This window comes from Pseudonaja textilis, chromosome 10 (assembly GCF_049901715.1).
Source record: "Pseudonaja textilis isolate UNSWEBS1 chromosome 10, rPseTex1.2, whole genome shotgun sequence".
Taxonomy (NCBI): Eukaryota; Metazoa; Chordata; class Lepidosauria; order Squamata; family Elapidae; genus Pseudonaja; species Pseudonaja textilis.
In genome coordinates, this window is record NC_141999.1 from 1,403,089 (window position 1) to 1,420,369 (window position 17,281).

The following is a 17,281-nucleotide window of genomic DNA, read 5'->3' on the forward strand; positions in this document are numbered from 1 at the left end:
TCGCTCCCCTGAATGGAGCCGCCTGACTGAGCGGGGGGGAGCAGGAGGCACGTTTGCAGCTTGCACAGACCCAGCGCCGCCGCCGCCGCCGCCGCCGCCGCCCGGCCGCCTCCCCAGTCTAGCTTTGCCCTGCCGGAGCCCAGCCGCCTCCCGCCGCTTCCGAGAAACTTTCCCCGGGCCCAGGGAGAAGCCCCCACCCCCGCCCACCCGCCGGGGCCCCTCCGAGCTGCTGCCACCCTTCCTCGCCGGGAGGAGCCGGGCAAGCGCGGCGGCGGCGGCGGCGGCGGCGGCTCTCCGTGGTGCTGGAATGTCCGCGCGGCTTCTCGGCGGCTGGGCGGCCGGAGCGCGGGGCCGGCTGGCGTTCTGATCGGCGGCGGCCCCGGGGCCCAGCGGGGCTCCCTCGGCTTCTCCCACCCCACGCGGGGCCTGGACCTCCGCGGCTGAAGGGCCCTCCTTTCCATGTGGCTGCCCCATGGACTCGCGCGGGAGGAGGATGGCGGATCTGCTCCTCTACATCAAGGCAGCCCTCCTGGCTTATTTCAGCTGTGCCAGCCTGTCCTGGGCAGATGCAGGTAAGGGGGCGCGGGAGGGGCAGGGCAGGGAGCGGGGTCGGCAGCGGGCGGCAGGTTCCGTCCTTGGGGGCTTCGTTGTCCTGGTGCCCGCTCGGCGCTGGAACCTCGCTCGGCCAACGGCTTCGCTCACTGGGGCACCACCGTCCATCGGATAAGCGGAGAGGAGGAGACGCAACAAAGAAGTATTTGTGCGGAAACAGTTCCGGTAGCGGGATAGGACAGCACGTTTCACTTGTGGCACTCACTGCTGCATGTTTCTGGAACATGAATGCTACTCTATTGGGAGGGCACGATTTAAAGGTGTTTTTGGGTGGGGGGAGGGGGGGAGAAGCAGCAGCAGCAGCAGCAGCAAGGCGTGTAATATAGTTTCCGAAGACCTCCCCTGAGTGCAGAGAGCCCGAGGAGACCTCACCGGCTGCTCCTGGCTGTGAGATTTGGCCTCTGTGCTGGATTCTATTTATTCAACTGGGCTGGAGAGAAAGGAGCCAGTCGGTGGCCCCGGGTGACTGTCCTTCCAGTCAGCCAAGTGATTCATGGAGGGATCATATGATGCCACTGCATGTGAAGGCAATCAACTCTCTCGCCTCTCTCAGGAAGGAACTGCCACTCACTGGACCTTCCCTTGGCCCAGGCTGGTTCTTCTCACGTTGTCAGAACCTGCCCACCCCCAGGTCCGAACAGGATTCCTAAGATATGGGGAGAGACACGGCAGGTATAACTGCTAACCATAATTTCCTCAGAACCAAATAACTTTGGACAGCAGGGGGGTCAAACCACAGCTAGTGAAGTAGGCAGCAGCAGCAGCAGCTGGAGCCAAATCGGTCCCTGATCACATTAAATGCTTTTCCAGATTATTAGCAACACGGGTTTGTAGATGGAGAGCCAGGAAACCCCCTCTGTGTCCCCCCCTCTCTTTCAACAGTGTAGCTGTTCTCTATGGAGAGGGGTTATGAAACCAATAACTAAGCTGTCTTCATGAAACAGGAGGAGCTCCAATTGTTTAAGGAAGTCCTGGGAAGATCGGTGGGAGATCAGAGATGAAGTCAAAGGAAGGAAGGAAGGAAGGAAGGAAGGAAGGAAGGAAGGAAGGAAGGAAGGAAGGAAGGAAGGAAGGAAGGAAGGAAGGAAGGAGTGGAGTTTGGACTCCTGCGACTGGGCACCCATTGAAAGGGCTCCTTCACAAGGTCACATTGGCCACGGAGTCAGTGAAGATACATAAAATGATTGAGTATAATGCTTATTCAAAAATCTGTTACAAGGAGTGGTGGAATATGCCAAGAATATTTACAATATTGGAAGGTCAGACCTTATTATTCTAGCATTTTTATTGTTCTATTGCTATTTGTCAAGCTTTTTAAAAAGCCTCTCCAAAAAACTTCCTTTAAAAAACCATGCACCCGGGGTCACAAATGATCAGGACCTCCGGAATCAGCCAGTAAATTACTCCTCACTTTAAAAGCAGATTGACTAGAAATGAAGTTTAACAGGCCGTGAACTTCCCAGAAAGAGGAATTAAAAGTTGGGGAAGAGATATGAGGTGGGGGAAACAAGGAGAAAATCCACGGAGGTCTGACTTATCAGCACAGCCAGGAAGAGGCTTTCATTTGAGACCCAGCAAAGCACTTGGCTCAGGCAGCAGATTCTGGAGTCATAGAGAGAAATTTGTTAACTATTGAACTTAGTATACTACTGATTATAAAGATCTTTTGACAGTTATTGAAAAAATACCATCTTTAATCTAGATTAGAAAACAAAGCTACAACATTAATGGGTTGTAGCTACAATGAACCGATTACATTGGACTTTAAAAAAAATGACGACTAAGTCCAGATCCAATGCATTGACACAATACCCTCAATCCTAAACCTGAAAAGCCCAATTCTTTTCTCCATATATCCTCCAAATAAACTGTATGAGGTCTCAGTGAGCCGACTTGCTTCATACAATAAGCTAATATAATGTTAGGCTTCCACAGTGGAAGGTAGGTTGTGGTTTGATCTATTGAAAACCCCTTTTTGACTGGGCGGGAAGATGCAAAGTGTTTGGGGCCAGGCTGGCTGGGCAGGGTGGGAGACGTTTGTCTCTGAGGTCAACTGGGTTCAAGCCAAGAAATTCCAACAATTTAGAACCTTGAATGAAGCTTAGAAATAAGAAAGTCAATTTCAGAAGAGCGGTTTGTTGCATTGAAATGAAGAAAATGCTGGGAAACGCCTTCCTTCCTTAACCTGCTTGCTCAATGATTCCCCACTCTTGGAAGGTTTGGGCTGTATCGTGGTGGCCCTATCTCTCTTTCACTTAGATGTTGTTTTGCTTAAAGCCACAGCAAGATTGATTGTCTTCAAGCTGATGCTGCAGCTGTCATTTCGATTGCACGTAAAATGCTAATCCATCTGTTCTCCAGAGAGCCTCTTGTGACCGTTCTAGGATCTAAAGTCTAGCACAAGTGGAGACCCTCCGGTTGGAGGAGGTTGGAGCCTTCCTTTTCAGTAGATTCAAGGATGTCAAGCATGCCTGTGTGTGGCAATAACAGGCAACTGTGCCAGGGATCAGGGCCAGAGGCAAACAATTGACCCTAGAGAGGCACCCAGAGAGCCTCCGAACCTGGCCAAAGAGTCCCAAAATATGAGTTGCTCTGGCACTGGCTGGAACTGGGATTCCAGGGCAAGTAAGAGATTTGTAGGACCAGCTTTGTGAGGGTGAGAGGAGAGAGATGAGCCTACCCAGTTCTCCAAAAAGCCCCAAAGGATCTGCTGCCTCTTTCCCAACTCTGAGAAGCCTCTGGCTCTGCCTCCCTCTTCTTGCACTTGGAACAAAGAATGCAAATCCCTTCCAACTCAGCTGCCTTACAGACCCTCCTACTGTGACCCTGCAGGGGCCTTGGAATCCCCTGGACGTGGCCGTTAGACCTGAGCCTGTCCCCCCAGGAGACCTGCAGGTTCCCTTCAGGGCAGGGCCATAAGCCATCCTGGCTATTTGTTGAACCTTTGCTCCATTTGCTCTGCAATTCGCTCCTCTCCAGCAGTTCAGATGCAAAATTCTCTCAGAGGCTCCTGGACCTCTGAGCCAACGGGGTTCCTTGCAAATTGAGGGAATAATGTTGACACCGAACCCTGTTACTTCTGTTACTGCTGTGATTTCAGCCCCAGAAACAGCATTCCAAAAAGGCTCTTTAGAAAAACACTTCTTTCCCCAAAGGCTGTTTAAACAGCTGGCGACTGGCTCCTATTTCAAAAGAGTTTGTTTTAAAATTAGAATTGGATTAAATTCTGCTTAGAAGAAACCTTACTGAAGAGTTTTGCTACCTGCAGATTTCATTCATTCATATTTTTAGAAGTTTCTAGTCCATAGTCACACTGAAAATATCTGGATTGGGCTATGCTTTATAATGAAGTATTTTGGTTAAATGACATCACTGTACTATTTCTATATTATGCTTCAGGTTGATTTATGCATTTTCAACTATTTGGTTTTTCCAAACATTTCCCAGAGGTTTTCCCCCCAAAATAATGGGATTTTGGTTTCTTCAGCATAAGTGGGAATGGTCACAAAGAGAGTTTAAATTGTATAGTTGCTGGGTTTTTTTTAAGTTATATTTTTATAGGAGAAGTATCTCCAAAGAGTTCTCTAGTAATGGAGATCAACACATTGGAGACAGAGAGCAAGAGTCCAAAAAGGATCCAGGCATACAAGCCCCCTATAGATAGTTGTGCCAATTAGAATATATTTGGAACTGAATACCAGATTGGCTTCCTTGTAATCCAATGAAATCAGGATAGTGAGGCAAGGAGGATGGGACTCGAAAGACCATGGTCCCCTACATGGGGCAAAGACTGTGCTCTTGGATGTGCTACTACAGGGGTGTCAAATTCCCGGCCTGGCTGGCCCTGTCCACCCCTGGTTTAGCAAAGGGGGGGGGGGAGAGACCCCAGGTACGTCATGTGACCAGGACGTGAGTTAGACACCCCTGCTGCAGTAGATCTTCTCCTCCTCAGCTGTTCTTGTCTCTTGATATCCCCGGCAACAGGCTTGTGTTTTAAAGGTTCCTTGGACTTGGATGGTTGACGTTCCCAGGGGAAGGGAATTGGGAAAGGGGAGAGGGCAGAGGGGCCACTGTACTTGATTCACACGACGGTTGATAGGCCAGTAGGCCCTGGGGCTGCAGGGGTGTGAAGCTGCCCTGTCCATGGGAAAGGTCTTGCTCTGTTTCTGGGGCCGGGCTGAGCCAATCAAGCCGAAGTGATCTTGGACTTTGCCATCAGTCCTTCTCATGGTCCTTGTGAAAATGAAATAACCCTCATCATTATAACTAGCAGGTGCTCCTCCTGCTGATTAGCTTACAGAATTTGCAATCCGGAGGTCTTGGGCCGTTCACACTGCTACAAAGAAACAAGTAAACGCTTTATTGCCAACAGAGGCAATGTGTCAATGTTTTTTAAGAAATTGCAGGCATCCCTCCTCTCCACCCTCCCCCAACCTAAAGGTACCCCATGGCCACCTCTTTCCCTGCCGATTGTGGCCCCCCCCCCCCGCAGTCCAATGAGGTGTTTTGCCTCTCCAGCCACAGCCACATTTCTCTCCCTGGGCCAGACATCTGCTCCGCTTCTTCCTGTTTGCGTTAGGAGTCAACACACACACACACACACACACACACAGCACCACCACCAAAATTAAAGATGCCCTTGCATGTCACACAACTGTCCTTGAGGATTCAGATGGTGAAACTAAGTGGGACTCCGGAGGTGGCAGCCTCTAGGAGACACCGTGGAAGATTTATGAAGGTGCCTTTAATATGGTTGTACATGCCAGCGCAAGGGGGGTAGAGGAAAGACATGGTGCACGCTCAGCTCACACACCAAAGGCGTCTCAAATCACCTGCCTGCTTCCTTTCCTGCTCCTTCTCTCTCCCCCCCTCCCCATTATCCTCAGTTCACCCTGGATGCAGAAGAAATCGGGAAGGAAGGAAGGAAGGAAGGAAGGAAGGAAGGAAGGAAGGAAGGAAGGAAGGAAGGAAGGAAGGAAGGAAGGAAGGAAGGAAGGAAGGAAGGAAGGAAGGAAGGACCTCTGCTTTGCCCTGGCTTTTTTCCTCACAACCGTTCCCCGTGGTTAGCCTTCCCCCTCTCCCCTTAGCCATCCTAGATGGGAGGGAGGGAACAGAAGTCCAGCCACCTGGGGGCATCCTCTTGATCATGAGCCTTGTGGATTCAGCAGCCGAAGCCCAATGCCCGGCCAGCATCCTCTCTGGGAAGCCTTCAGAAAGTCTTCTAGCCATGGCCCAGGTCCTGCCTTCCTTCACAGCTTGAGACGGCTGTTTCAAAACGCTCTTGGGAAGCAAAGGAAAACAGCTTCCACTTGGAAAGGGCTGCAAGGGGCTCACCTGTCAGGAGGGAGAGTGGGAAGGCTGAAGGACAGCTAGTCTCCCCTTCCTTCCTCTCCAAGGCCTTTCCCTCCCCACCCCGTTCTGTAGTGAAGAGAAGGCAGTGTCACCTCCCGCAGTGGGGGCAATTAAACCAGAGGGCTGAGACAGGGAATTTGAGGTACTGTTGCCGACCTACCTGCCCTGTTCTCACAGAATAATGGACTTGGAAGAGACCTTGGAGGTCTTCTAGTCCAACCCATTGCTCAAGCAGAAGACCCTATGCCATGTTAGACCAATGGCTGTCCAATCTCTTCTTGAAAACCTCCAGTGATGGAGCAGCCACAACATTGGGAGACAAGCTGTTCCACTGATTAATTGTTCTAACTGTTCAAGAAATTTCTCCTGATTTTGTACTTACAGGTACAAAAATGATGGGCCCTCAATCACATGGTGATGGCTGCCATTTTTCCTTTTTTGCTGCTCCCCCCGGAAGCCTCAACTGCACCCTCAGCTTTCCCAAGAAATGGTAAAATGTCCCAAGAAAGGCCACTCAAGTGTTCGCCTGACCAACAGCCTTCCTTCTCCAGGCCTGAACTGAGAGGAGCTCAGAGAAGGTCCTTCTTTAGGGCAAGCTGTAATTACCTGCCTTCCTTCATGAGGAGGGGGAGGTTGGAGGAGACCTCTTGAGGAAGGGAGGCACAATTGCCTCCTGGAACAAGGTGCTGAACCCCTTCCAGACCCAGCCAATCCTTGCCCCACACAGAGAGCAGGAGGAGCACTGATCGACTTCCCGGAAGGCTGACTCCGCTCAAGACCTCCCGGCAACTTGGTCAGAGCAAAATGAGTCCCAGCTAATGCAGCAAGATAGAACACCTGTAACCATGTTAGACCTGCCTGTAAGGAATCAAGTCTTTGGTGAATCCGTTGGCCAGGTATTGGGCCAAATGCTCACAACAGCCAGGCAATGGTGAGGCCGTTCTCATGCCACCAGTAAAAGAAACCAAGATTTAATCTGATACTTGCAAACAATGAAATACAAACGGAAGAGGGGCCACATGGCCCATTATTTGGCGTGAGAAGGAAAAGGCAATGCAAGAGGTTTTTGGTATTGTTTCTCTAAATTGGGCTACTTCTTGAATTGCTGCAGTTGTGAAAACGCTTTTGTTTATGGCCTCACCTTCCTCGTAAGTATTCCAAGCTCTGGAGTTTTCTTATGAGCTCATCTTCAGTGCTTCCACCACCACTCAATGGGGTGAAGCCTGACGGTGAAAGACCTTTTTCCCCATTCCCCCCTGCCCCTCCCCACAAGGGAGTTTGGCTACTCTAAACAAAGCTGCCAGACGACGCAAGAAGAGAGGTGAACGCGGGGTGCTTGGCCTCTCTTGCTGCCACCCCCGTCTCAGAGTTTGGGTCGAGGTCACCTTTCATCTTCCATGCCAGATGTTGCTTCTGGGTCTCAAGGAGTTGCCTTAGATTGGAGAAGAGAGAGGCACTACCCAGGAAGAAGCACCCCCAAACCAAGATGATCTCCTGTTGCCAGGCTTAAGCAGGCAATTGCTAGAACTCAATGCCCCCCCGCCCCAAGGGTCCAGTGAATCCATACATCCTGGGTGGGCCATTTGTAGACACCCTGTAGAGCTCCTGGGTGGCTCTACATCTCATCTGGACTGGAAAACGTGCTACCAATGGAAAAGGGCTACAAGAGATGCCTCCCACACCCAGATGACCCCACCGCTGCTTTGAAGTATAGATGAGCTCTGAGCTGTGAGCACTCGTAGGTTATCAGCAGCGACCGCTCTTTCACAGGGGTCCCACACATGACAAGCAGGGCATGGGGACTGAAGTCACTCAGTTGGAAGACTGCCAGCTAGGCCAGAACTGTGCAAGGACTCTAAGCTAGGCCCCCTCTTGCTCCCTCCTTCTAGCCTGCCTGGCGGTTTCCCAGCAGCACCCCAAAGAAGGGGCACACAAGGTCCGTCCTGAGGTCAGGCAGCCACTCCAGCAGGCAGCAGGTTGTCAAGGATGCAAGCGGAATGCCCACACTGCGTCCCTACAACTCGGCATTCAGGCCCTCACACTCCCTCAGCTGGAGAGCAGCCCCCACAGCCCCCACAGCCCCCACTCTCCTCCTAAGCAAAGCAAAAGCGCTTTGGAGGCTTTCCATCTCACATTCAGTCCCACAAGTTTTAGCTGCCACGTCCTGAGAATAAATCCACTTGGAACCACCTTGCAGGAATCTTAAAGACTCGGGGGAGGGGGTGTGTGACTTTGGTCTCCCGGGCTCCCCAGCAAAATGTGCAACAGTCTGAACTCTTAATATTCTGTCCTCCCCCCTCCTGACTACATCCCTGTCGGGGCATCTCCCTGGACCTCCAACCAAGGCAGAAAGGGAGCCAGAAGCTAGTGGTCAAGTTATCAACACAGCTGCCGCTCCTGACAACAATAAGTAATAAAAAGCTGATACAGACTAGGTCTCTCACCTGCTGAACAAGGGAAAGGATTTGCTTTTGGAACTGATGGAATCTTGACACCTTTCTTGGCTCCAGAAACCAGTCTGTAGAGAAAGCTGGTTTAGGGTAGAGTAGCTCTTATATTCTCTTCTGGGATATACTGTTCACTTTGGGCATGCAGTATAGCAGTGTCTGGAGCTTGTAGAGTTCCTGCTAATGATTTTAAGCATCCTTCCTTCCTTCCTTCCTTCCTTCCTTCAACTTAGTGTTCTCCCTGTCCGATGGACTTCAGCTCTCTTTAAATTGAACCGAAACTTATAGTACTGCAGGGCACATCTCTAGATGCCAGGTTGCAGAGGCTGGCCTGTGGCACAAGGATACACTTTCCTTCTTCGATGGTTCCAACAGTGAGGAGTAAGAAGCAAGGGCAGCGGAAAAAGAAACTCTGCCCCCCTCCCTTTCTCTGGGCACGTTTGGCAAAAGGCAGTCAGCTAATTAGGTCACTTTATTTGCCTCTTTGGAAAATGAAAGTAAAGGAGAGAACGAACCTCCTTTTGGTAGAGAGAAGAAGGAAAAAGGAAGTGTGTGTGTGTGTGTGGGGGGGTAATTGGGCAATTACTCCTCAGGCAATCAGTGGGGGTGGGGGGTGCGGGGGGGGGGGCCCATCACTGCCCTTCCAGGGACTCCATTAGCAGCTCTCTCCACCACCCACCGCCTCTAATTTCTATTGCCGCCTGCTGGAGGCAATTGCCCACATCATCTTTTAGGCATTTTTAGAGCTTGGAAATACGATTTAGCTGGGCAACAATACCAGCCCCCCCGAAGGCTTCGGTGACCAGTCCTGGCCTTGTTCCCTGAGCCGCTATAGAGCTCTGAGGGAATGGAGTGCATTACTCAAAGGTTAATAAAAGGGGAGAGTGAATTGTGTGGGTTGTTTCTAAAAGTGGACCGAGATGCTCTGGAGTGGCATGACTCAAATGGGGTGTAGAAGACGGGGACTTTCAAAGCCTCAGGTCCCTTCCTCTCCCCGTTGGTGCCACTGCAGGGCATTTGGCTCAATGCTCAGCTGGAATTGGGGCCAAAGACTTGCCACATTTGGAAAGAGGCTCAAAAGAGGAGGACCCTTCCCTACCTGGAGAGCCAGAGTCTTTACCAAAGTTGGAGCTTATGAGAGAGACCTGAATTCTTGGCTTGTTGACTCTCAGAGCTGAGCCGCAAAAGGGCCGGTCAAGGACTGTAGTGAAGGGCTTGACCAAGAAAGGGGAAACAGCAGGATTCCTAAATTATTAGACTGTTTGTAGAATGTAGAATACTTTATTGGCCAAGTGTGATCGGACACACAAGGAATTTGTCTTGGTGTAAATACTCTCAGCATACATAAAGAAAAGGTACATTCGTTAAGAATCAAGAATCATAACGTACATACACTTAATGATAGTCATAGGGTACAATTAACAATCAAATCATACTAGGAAACAGTCAAGTGGGAGGGGATGGGTGAGAAGGAGTGGTGAGAAGATTAACAGTAATAGTAGTTCAAACTTTGTAAATAGTTGGACAGTGTTGAGGGAATTATTTGTTTAGCAGAGTGATGGCTTTTGGGAAAAAACTGTTCTTGTGTCTAGTTGTTCTGGTGTGCAGGGCTCTATAGCGTCGTTTTGAGGGAAGGAGTTGAAACAGTTGATGTCCGAGGTGTGAAAATAAAATAATCCCAACACTATTAAACTGTTATTGAATATTTGGATAGAAAGGGAACTTGTCACATTTGCAGATGACACAAAGCTGGGGTGGGGGTGGGAATAATTAACACCCCAGAAGATAGATTTAAGATGCGGAAGGGTCTTGACTGATCGGAACACCGGCTCCTATCCAACCAGATGCAATTCAGTGGCAAGAAGAGAAGGGTTTGGGGGAGCCATGGTGGCACAGTGGTTAGGATGCAGCATTGCAGGCGGACTCTGCTGACTGCCAGCAATTTGATCCTGACTGACTCAAGGTTGACTCAGCCTTCCATCCTTCTGAGGTCAGTAGAATGAGGAGCCAGACTGTTGGGGGGCAAGAGGCTCTCTGTCAACTGCTTAGAGAGGGCCGTAAAGCACCATGAAACAGTATATAAGTCTAAGGGCTATTGGTATTTACACTTAGGCAAGAAAAACTAAATCCACCAGAACAGGAGATACCTGGACTCAGCGGCAGTAAGCAGCAGATCCCTGTGAGAGGGATCAAGGAGTCCTAATGGACAACCACCTAAATATGAGCCAGCCACGTTCTGCAGCTACCAAAAAAGCCAGTGTAGTCTTAGGCTGCATCAAGGCAACCTGAGAAGTGATAGTACCATTTTACAGCATGCTGGCAAGCCCACACTTGGAATACGCTATTCAGTTCTGGTCACCTTGGTACAAAAAGGATGTTGAGACCCTGGAAAGTGCGAAGAGAAGAAAAACAAAGATGATAAAGACTCTGGAGACTAAATGATATGACAGTGGAGAGAATCAGATATGTGTAGCCTTTTAAAAAGAAGGACCGGGGTGACATGATAGCAGTGTTCCAATATTTGAGGGGCTCCTACAAAGATGAAGGGACCGACCTACTTTCCAAAGCCCCTGAAGGCAAGACAAGAAGCAACTGATGGAAACTAATCCAGGAGAGAACTAATCCAGGAGGAATTCCCCAACAGTCATCACTGGAAAATTTTAAGAAGAGACTGGCCACTACTTGTCTGGAATGGTTATGGGGTCTCCTTCGTGGGCTGAGGGTTGGACTAGAAGATGTCCACCTCTGCAATACTGTTACTATTTCATTAATCATTAAGGCATAAAAGGCATCTGGGCAACTCTGGGCCAATCGCCAGGAGACAATGAGTTCTGCTCCCACCTTAGGCATGAAAGCTGGCTGGTGACTTTGAGCCAATCACGAGGAGTGGTGAGTTCTAGTCCTGCCTTAAAGCTGGCTGGGTGACTTTGGGACAGTCATTCTCTCTCAGCCGAACCCACCTCACAGGGTTGTTGCAGGAAAAATAGAAAGAAGGGGGATGAAGTATCTGGCAGTATAAATTAAAATGATAAAGGCAGGTTATAAATAAGTAAGTAAAATATGCACTATCTTGTAGTTAGTTTTCTGTCTTATTTATTTTCTGCTTACATTCCTGGGCTCCGTGGCAGAAAGCATGTAAGGTCCCATCACAGGGATTGTCTTTGAGAACCTGCATGCAGCTCTTACACAATTGGGGGGGGGGGCGAGGCAGGGGAAAATTCTCCTGTCTTTCCTGCTTGGGTCTTTTGCAGATACATTTCCTGCTCTCTTCTTTGGTTAGAACAAGGTATTTTGGTCCTTTCATTTCCCAGAAAGATCCGTATCTGAGATTTTCTCTTGTGGGTTTTGCAAAATGAGGCAACTGCTTCAGGCAGGCAACAAATGGCTGGTTAGAAGATCTTGGACTGGTTGAGGGGTGGCATCAAAGTTGGCGATAGCCTTGGGCAAGCTATACTTTAATGTTGGACGCAGCCTTTGGGCATGCAAGCACAAGAATTGAACCCTATTGAGGATGAGCATTTCACGAATATTCATGACCAGGAGGAGAAGCACTTTCTGGGGTAGCTTGTGCCTTAAGCATCCCGAGATGACACCTTTGAGTGCTGTGAAGCTGGACTGGGCAAGAGATCAAGAACGATGCAGTGGGCAGGGATAACGTGAGACCAGTTTCCAGTCCTTGCAACATGACCTGAGTTTTGCTAGAGCTTCCGTGAAAATGAACCTAGAGAGAAATATCTCTTCCTGAACAGATATTTCAGAACTCCTGCAATTGGTTTACATCTAGATGGTGTTTTTAAAAAAAGAAATAAAAGCATTTTCTTTTGAGAAGAAATATGGATGATAGATCGGCAGACAGATGTCTGAAAAACAATCCATCTCTCTCTCTCTGTCTTTTTCTCTTCTCTCTGTCTCTCTGTCTCTGTCTCTGTCTCTGTCTCTCTGTCTCTCTCTGTGTCTCTCTGTGTCTCTCTGTCTCTCTCTCTCTGTCTCTCTCTGTCTCTCTCTGTCTCTGTCTCTGTCTCTGTGTCTTTCTCTGTCTCTCTGTCTCTCTCTCAGTCTCTCTGTCTCTCTGTCTGTCTCTCTCTGTCTCTCTGTCTCTGTCTCTCTGTCTCTGTCCCTCTCCTCTCTCTCTGTCTCTCTCTCCCCCCTCTCTCTGTCTGTCTGTCTCTGTCTTTCTCTGTCTCTGTCTCTCTCTCTCTGTGTGTGTGTCTCTGTCTCTCTCTCTGTCTCTCTCTCTGTCTCTCTGTCTGTCTCTTTCTGTCTCTCTGTCTCTCTGTCTTTGTCTCTGTCTCTGTCTCTCTCTCCCTCTCCCTCTCTCATCGAGGCATTTGAATTTCAGCTAAATGAATGGCTTTTGCCAATCAATATGTCTTAGAGGAACAACCTGATTCCTTGATTAAGGCAAGACATACAATGTGATGAAAGCTCACTAACATGGCTGGAATGAGGGGCTATGAAAGGGACCGAGTGTCGTCTGTTATGAATCCAGAACTGGAATCCTGCTGGGGAAATGTTGCAAGTAGCCACACTAAGCAAGCAAAGAGGCTCCCCGTTAATTGCCCTGTTTTCCGCTATGCCACCTGGGTCCATTCTGGGAAGGGTCTCTTGGTGAACCAACAATGCCTTTTCCTGCCACCTGGTCACGGGATCTATGGAGAAGGTCTCCATTTCCACAAGGGATGATGTTTCATCTCTCTCACTCTCTTCAAGAGCAAAAGGATGCTCGGAGTTGGCTCTCTTCCCCTGGGACTCTCAGTGGCCCTTCACCAAGGTGTGCAGGTGAGGTGGCCCCAGAAAGGTTTGGCTCCCGTTCTGAGAACTGTTCCCAGGTTCCCTCTTGTTCACTGGGAATGCGGCCCCTTTCCAGAGCTGCCTTTGGGGACACACCATTTCTTGCAGGGGTGATCGAGGCAAGATGCAAAGCTGGCAAGTCCAGACCTTGACCATTATTTGGGGGCACAAAATGCAAGAAGCCCCCAGAATGATAAGCAGAGGCACCTCACTAGGGGAAGAGGGGCATGGTCACTAATGGAAGCAGGAGGAGAGGGAGGGGGAGGGGGAGGCTGCGAAAACCAGGAGGAGGAGCAACTCAGAGAAGGAAGTTGAGGAGGGGTGCAGGGTGTGCAATCCTCTGGCCTTGAACCCAGCAAGCCCAAGCTGTGAGGAGGGTTGATTCCCCTCCCCGCTTGGGTCCTAAGAAAATGAAGAGCAATGTAAAGCATAAGGAAAAAGCAGACCTAATAAATCTCCCCCTCCCTCCTTCCCTCCCTTCCTCCTTCTCTCTTTCTCTCACCCACCCACCCACCCACCCACCCACTCACACACACACAGAGGCACCAAAAACACAGGCAGAGAACTGGCGGCTGTCTCGAAGAGTCCTCCCCCCCCCCCAAACCTAAGAGTCCTTCAGGTTTCACCTGTTAAGGTTGCCTGGCGGGAGATCCGCATTTGACCAGAGAGGTAGGGTGTGTGTGCGTGTGTGTCGCTCTCTCGCTCTTTAAGCCGGGGATTTTAAAGGCGGCGAGGGGAATCCAACTGAGGGAGCGCAAAGAAAGTACCGGAGGGCGGGGGAGAGAAGTCGCCTCCCGCTCTAGAGAAGGGGAAGGGGCTCCCGCCGCGCCGGAGGAGGAAGGGCCGCGGGGATCCCCCCTCCCACGCGCTCTCTTCCGCCCCGTCCCGGCCTCTTCCCGTGCCAAGCCCCGAGAGCCAGAGCTCTCTTCCCGGCGACCGACCCTCAACCTGGCCAATGTGAGGCTGGGCGGACTTCCAACTCCCGGAATCTCGTTCTAACTCGAAGCCCTCCGGGGTCAGGCGAGGGAGCCCGGGATCTCCCCTTGGGGGGAGTCAGTCAGCGGCCCCACTTTGCAGCCTTAAAGGGTTGAAGGTGGGGAGCGGGGAGCTGCGCGGGTTGTGAATGGAGCCCAAGGATGCTTACAACCCAGAGGTCTCCAAACTTAGCCGCTTTAAGACGGAAGCCCGCCCGCCTTCAAGTTGCCACGTCTGGGGACCTCTGTTATAACCCTTTGAACAGGGAGAAGAGGTAAAATCCTGAGCTCTGAGCCGCGCAATATTAGCCAATATTAGCTCTTTTCCTCGGTCTAGGAAAGAGCTCCCAGAACGGGATTCGCACTCCCAAGAGACGGCTGGCAGCTCTCAAGGGTTCCTACGTATAAAAACGAAGAAATAAGATTTCTCTTGAGTCAATGGCAGCTTCCCAGATCTCTCTGTGCCCCTGCTGAGAATGGCTTGAAGTGAAGGAGGGAACTCCTATGGCAACTCTAAGCAGTTCCTTGACTTGCGACCACAACTGGGCCCCCAGAATTTCCGTTGCTAAGCAAGGCAGCTGTTAAGTGGATCATGCCTGATTTTACCCCCTTTTTTGCCAGGTTTGATAAGGGAACCACTGCAGTTGTTAAGTGAACAATGTGGTTATTAAGTGAACAGGGCTTCACTTATTGACAGAAGCAGGTCAGAAATGGCCATTGCAGGACCCTGCAGCCACAGTAAATCCATGCCTGTTGCCAAGAGCCCAGATTTGGATCACATGATTATGGGGATGCTGTGATGGTGTCAGGTGAGGCTCCATTCAAAACCCAAGAAAGAAACCCTTAGACTCCACTGTTATAGAGAAAATAAACTTTTACTGGAAATCAAGTGCTAGTATCAAAAAAATTCAAGATCTGAGGCATTAGGCGCGAAAATCACATGTACAAAGTTATCCCATGTTCCCACCCACCATAGTTCAAACTGGCCATCCAATCTGAGATGTGTATAATGTCATGTGGGGCATCTTCGGGTGGTGATTCAGACATCTGTCCGTTGACCTTGGCCTGGATAGATAAGATGCTGCGGCTGCACAGTAAGCAAGTAAGCATAATAAACAATAAAGTTGTCCCAAGTGTTGCAGTTCACCATTTCAAGCCTCCAGCACTCTTCCCCTCCCCACAAATTAATCCTCCCTTCCCCCCGCCCCTTACTATGGCAGCAGGAAAGACAAGCAGAAGAAAGTTTCTTGAAGGTTGACAAATGGCCATAAGTGTGAGGACTGGTTGTAAGTCACATTTTTAGTGCGTTGTAGCTCCTGAAAGGTTGCTAAATGAGTGATTGTAAGTCGAGGACCTATAAGGTTTCAAAAATCTGAACTGTTCCAATGAATGCAAATGTCAGAAGTCTTAGTGCTGTTTTCAAGGGCAACTCCCCTCCCCGCTCCCCCCGACGTGGCCTCCAAAGGCTGATTCCCGAAGCTCAGGACCAGCGTTGTGATCCAAGGTGTAACCATCACAGTCAGAAAATTTGTCCCTGTCTGAAGGCTGTTACCATCCCATGTCCAATGGTGGTCACCTCAGATCACCTACCCAGACATTCAGGAGAAGATGTGTGTTAAATCCTTTTAGTTCTGAAGCAGAATTGAGAAAATTGTCCTTGGAGAGGAGCCCCGCAGCGGATCCCCACGCAGGGCAAGGATCCCTGGGAAGGCTCTCCGGGTAGAGGGCTGCCCATCCTCAGTCTGAATGCCCACCATTTCTTTGGGGAGTTGGTTCCCCTGTCCAGCTGCTCTCCCGCCTAAGGAGGGGTTTCTAACGTACAGCTAGCAAGTCGTGAGAAAAGTCCCATACTTTACTACCCTGTTTCTCCAACCATACGGCCTCCTCCAACAGGAAGTCCCAGCATGTTTGATAGGCATGAAATGAAATTAAGCCCCTCCCCCCCAAATTAAGGCCTATATTAAAACATGCGAAATGGGGGGGAATGGCGGGGGGGGGCTTGCCGTTAGGAAGTACTTTTGTTGCACACCCGGATATGGTTCTGCCTGCGTTGACCCCGATACGAAGTGCCCCACCAACACCGAGGTCAACATCCAAGCCGTCGCCTCCTGCCCGCCTGAAGATGCAAGGGGGGGGGGAATTAAGTCACCCCCAAAAAGACGGCCTAGCCATTTTTTCGGGGCTCAAAAAAAAATAAGACCCGGCCTTATTATATGAGAAACACGGTACTTTTCAGAATTTCTCCCCTCTGCCCCCTCCAATAAATATCCATTCTTATGATATTTTCCTTGTGTAGAACAGAATAATAGAGTTGGAAGGGACCTTGGAGGTCTTCCAGTCCACCCCCTGCACAAGCTGGAGACCCCATACCATTCCAGGCCAGTGGTGTCCAGGCTCTTCTTAAAGGCCTCCTGTGATGGGTCACCCACGACTTCCGGAGGGAAGCTGGTCCAGTGGTTGATTGTTCTCCCTGTCAAGAAATTTCTCCTTAGTTCTAGGTTGCTCCACTCCTCGGATTAGTTGCCAGGCATTGCTTTGTGTTCTGAAAACTTCAAAAATAGGTTGGTAAATAGGTTGACCCCTGTTCTTCATGGTAGCCTCTCAAATATTGGAAGACTGCTATCATTTCACCCCTAATCCTTCTTTTCACTGGACTTAGACATAGCCAGTTCCTGCAACCGTCTTCATGTGTTTTAGCTTCCGGTCCTTAATCATTTTCGTTGCTCTTCTCGGTCCAGATCCTTCTGTATCTTGAATCGATCTTGTGGAATGTTGGCTACTCCTGACAGCTTGGGGTCATCTGCAAATTGGATGAGTTAATCTTTTATTCGCTCATCTAAATTGTTTATGAATCTGACTTTCTTCCTATTACTTAAATCTATTAGGCCAGATCTGGCTCTCAGAGACAATAGAGGACAAGCCAGGGACAAAAAATCAAATTTAGATTCACAGCTGGTTTTCTGACTGAGTTCAATTATGAATGTTGACACAAATGAGAATGGGGACAGGGGATGCCCTTTAGGAGGAAGCTGCCCTGAAGGCCGTGCGGTTTACTAAGGCTTCCTCCCTCCCTCCACCCCCTTGTTTTGCCTTGAGTAGAGACTC

The 17,281-nt window shown here is 50.0% G+C and overlaps 1 protein-coding gene across 1 annotated transcript in view; it reads left to right on the forward strand.

The window, feature by feature from the left end:
* The first annotated feature begins 274 nt into the window (after nucleotides 1-274).
* The window catches only part of FNDC5 (fibronectin type III domain containing 5), a 46,762-nt gene continuing 29,755 nt past the window's right edge, over nucleotides 275-17,281 (forward strand). Inside the window, exon 1 of the mRNA XM_026702824.2 lies at nucleotides 275-572. Coding sequence (XP_026558609.2) covers nucleotides 473-572 — 100 coding nt within the window. The 5' untranslated portion in view covers nucleotides 275-472. The remainder of the gene's footprint in view (nucleotides 573-17,281) is intronic.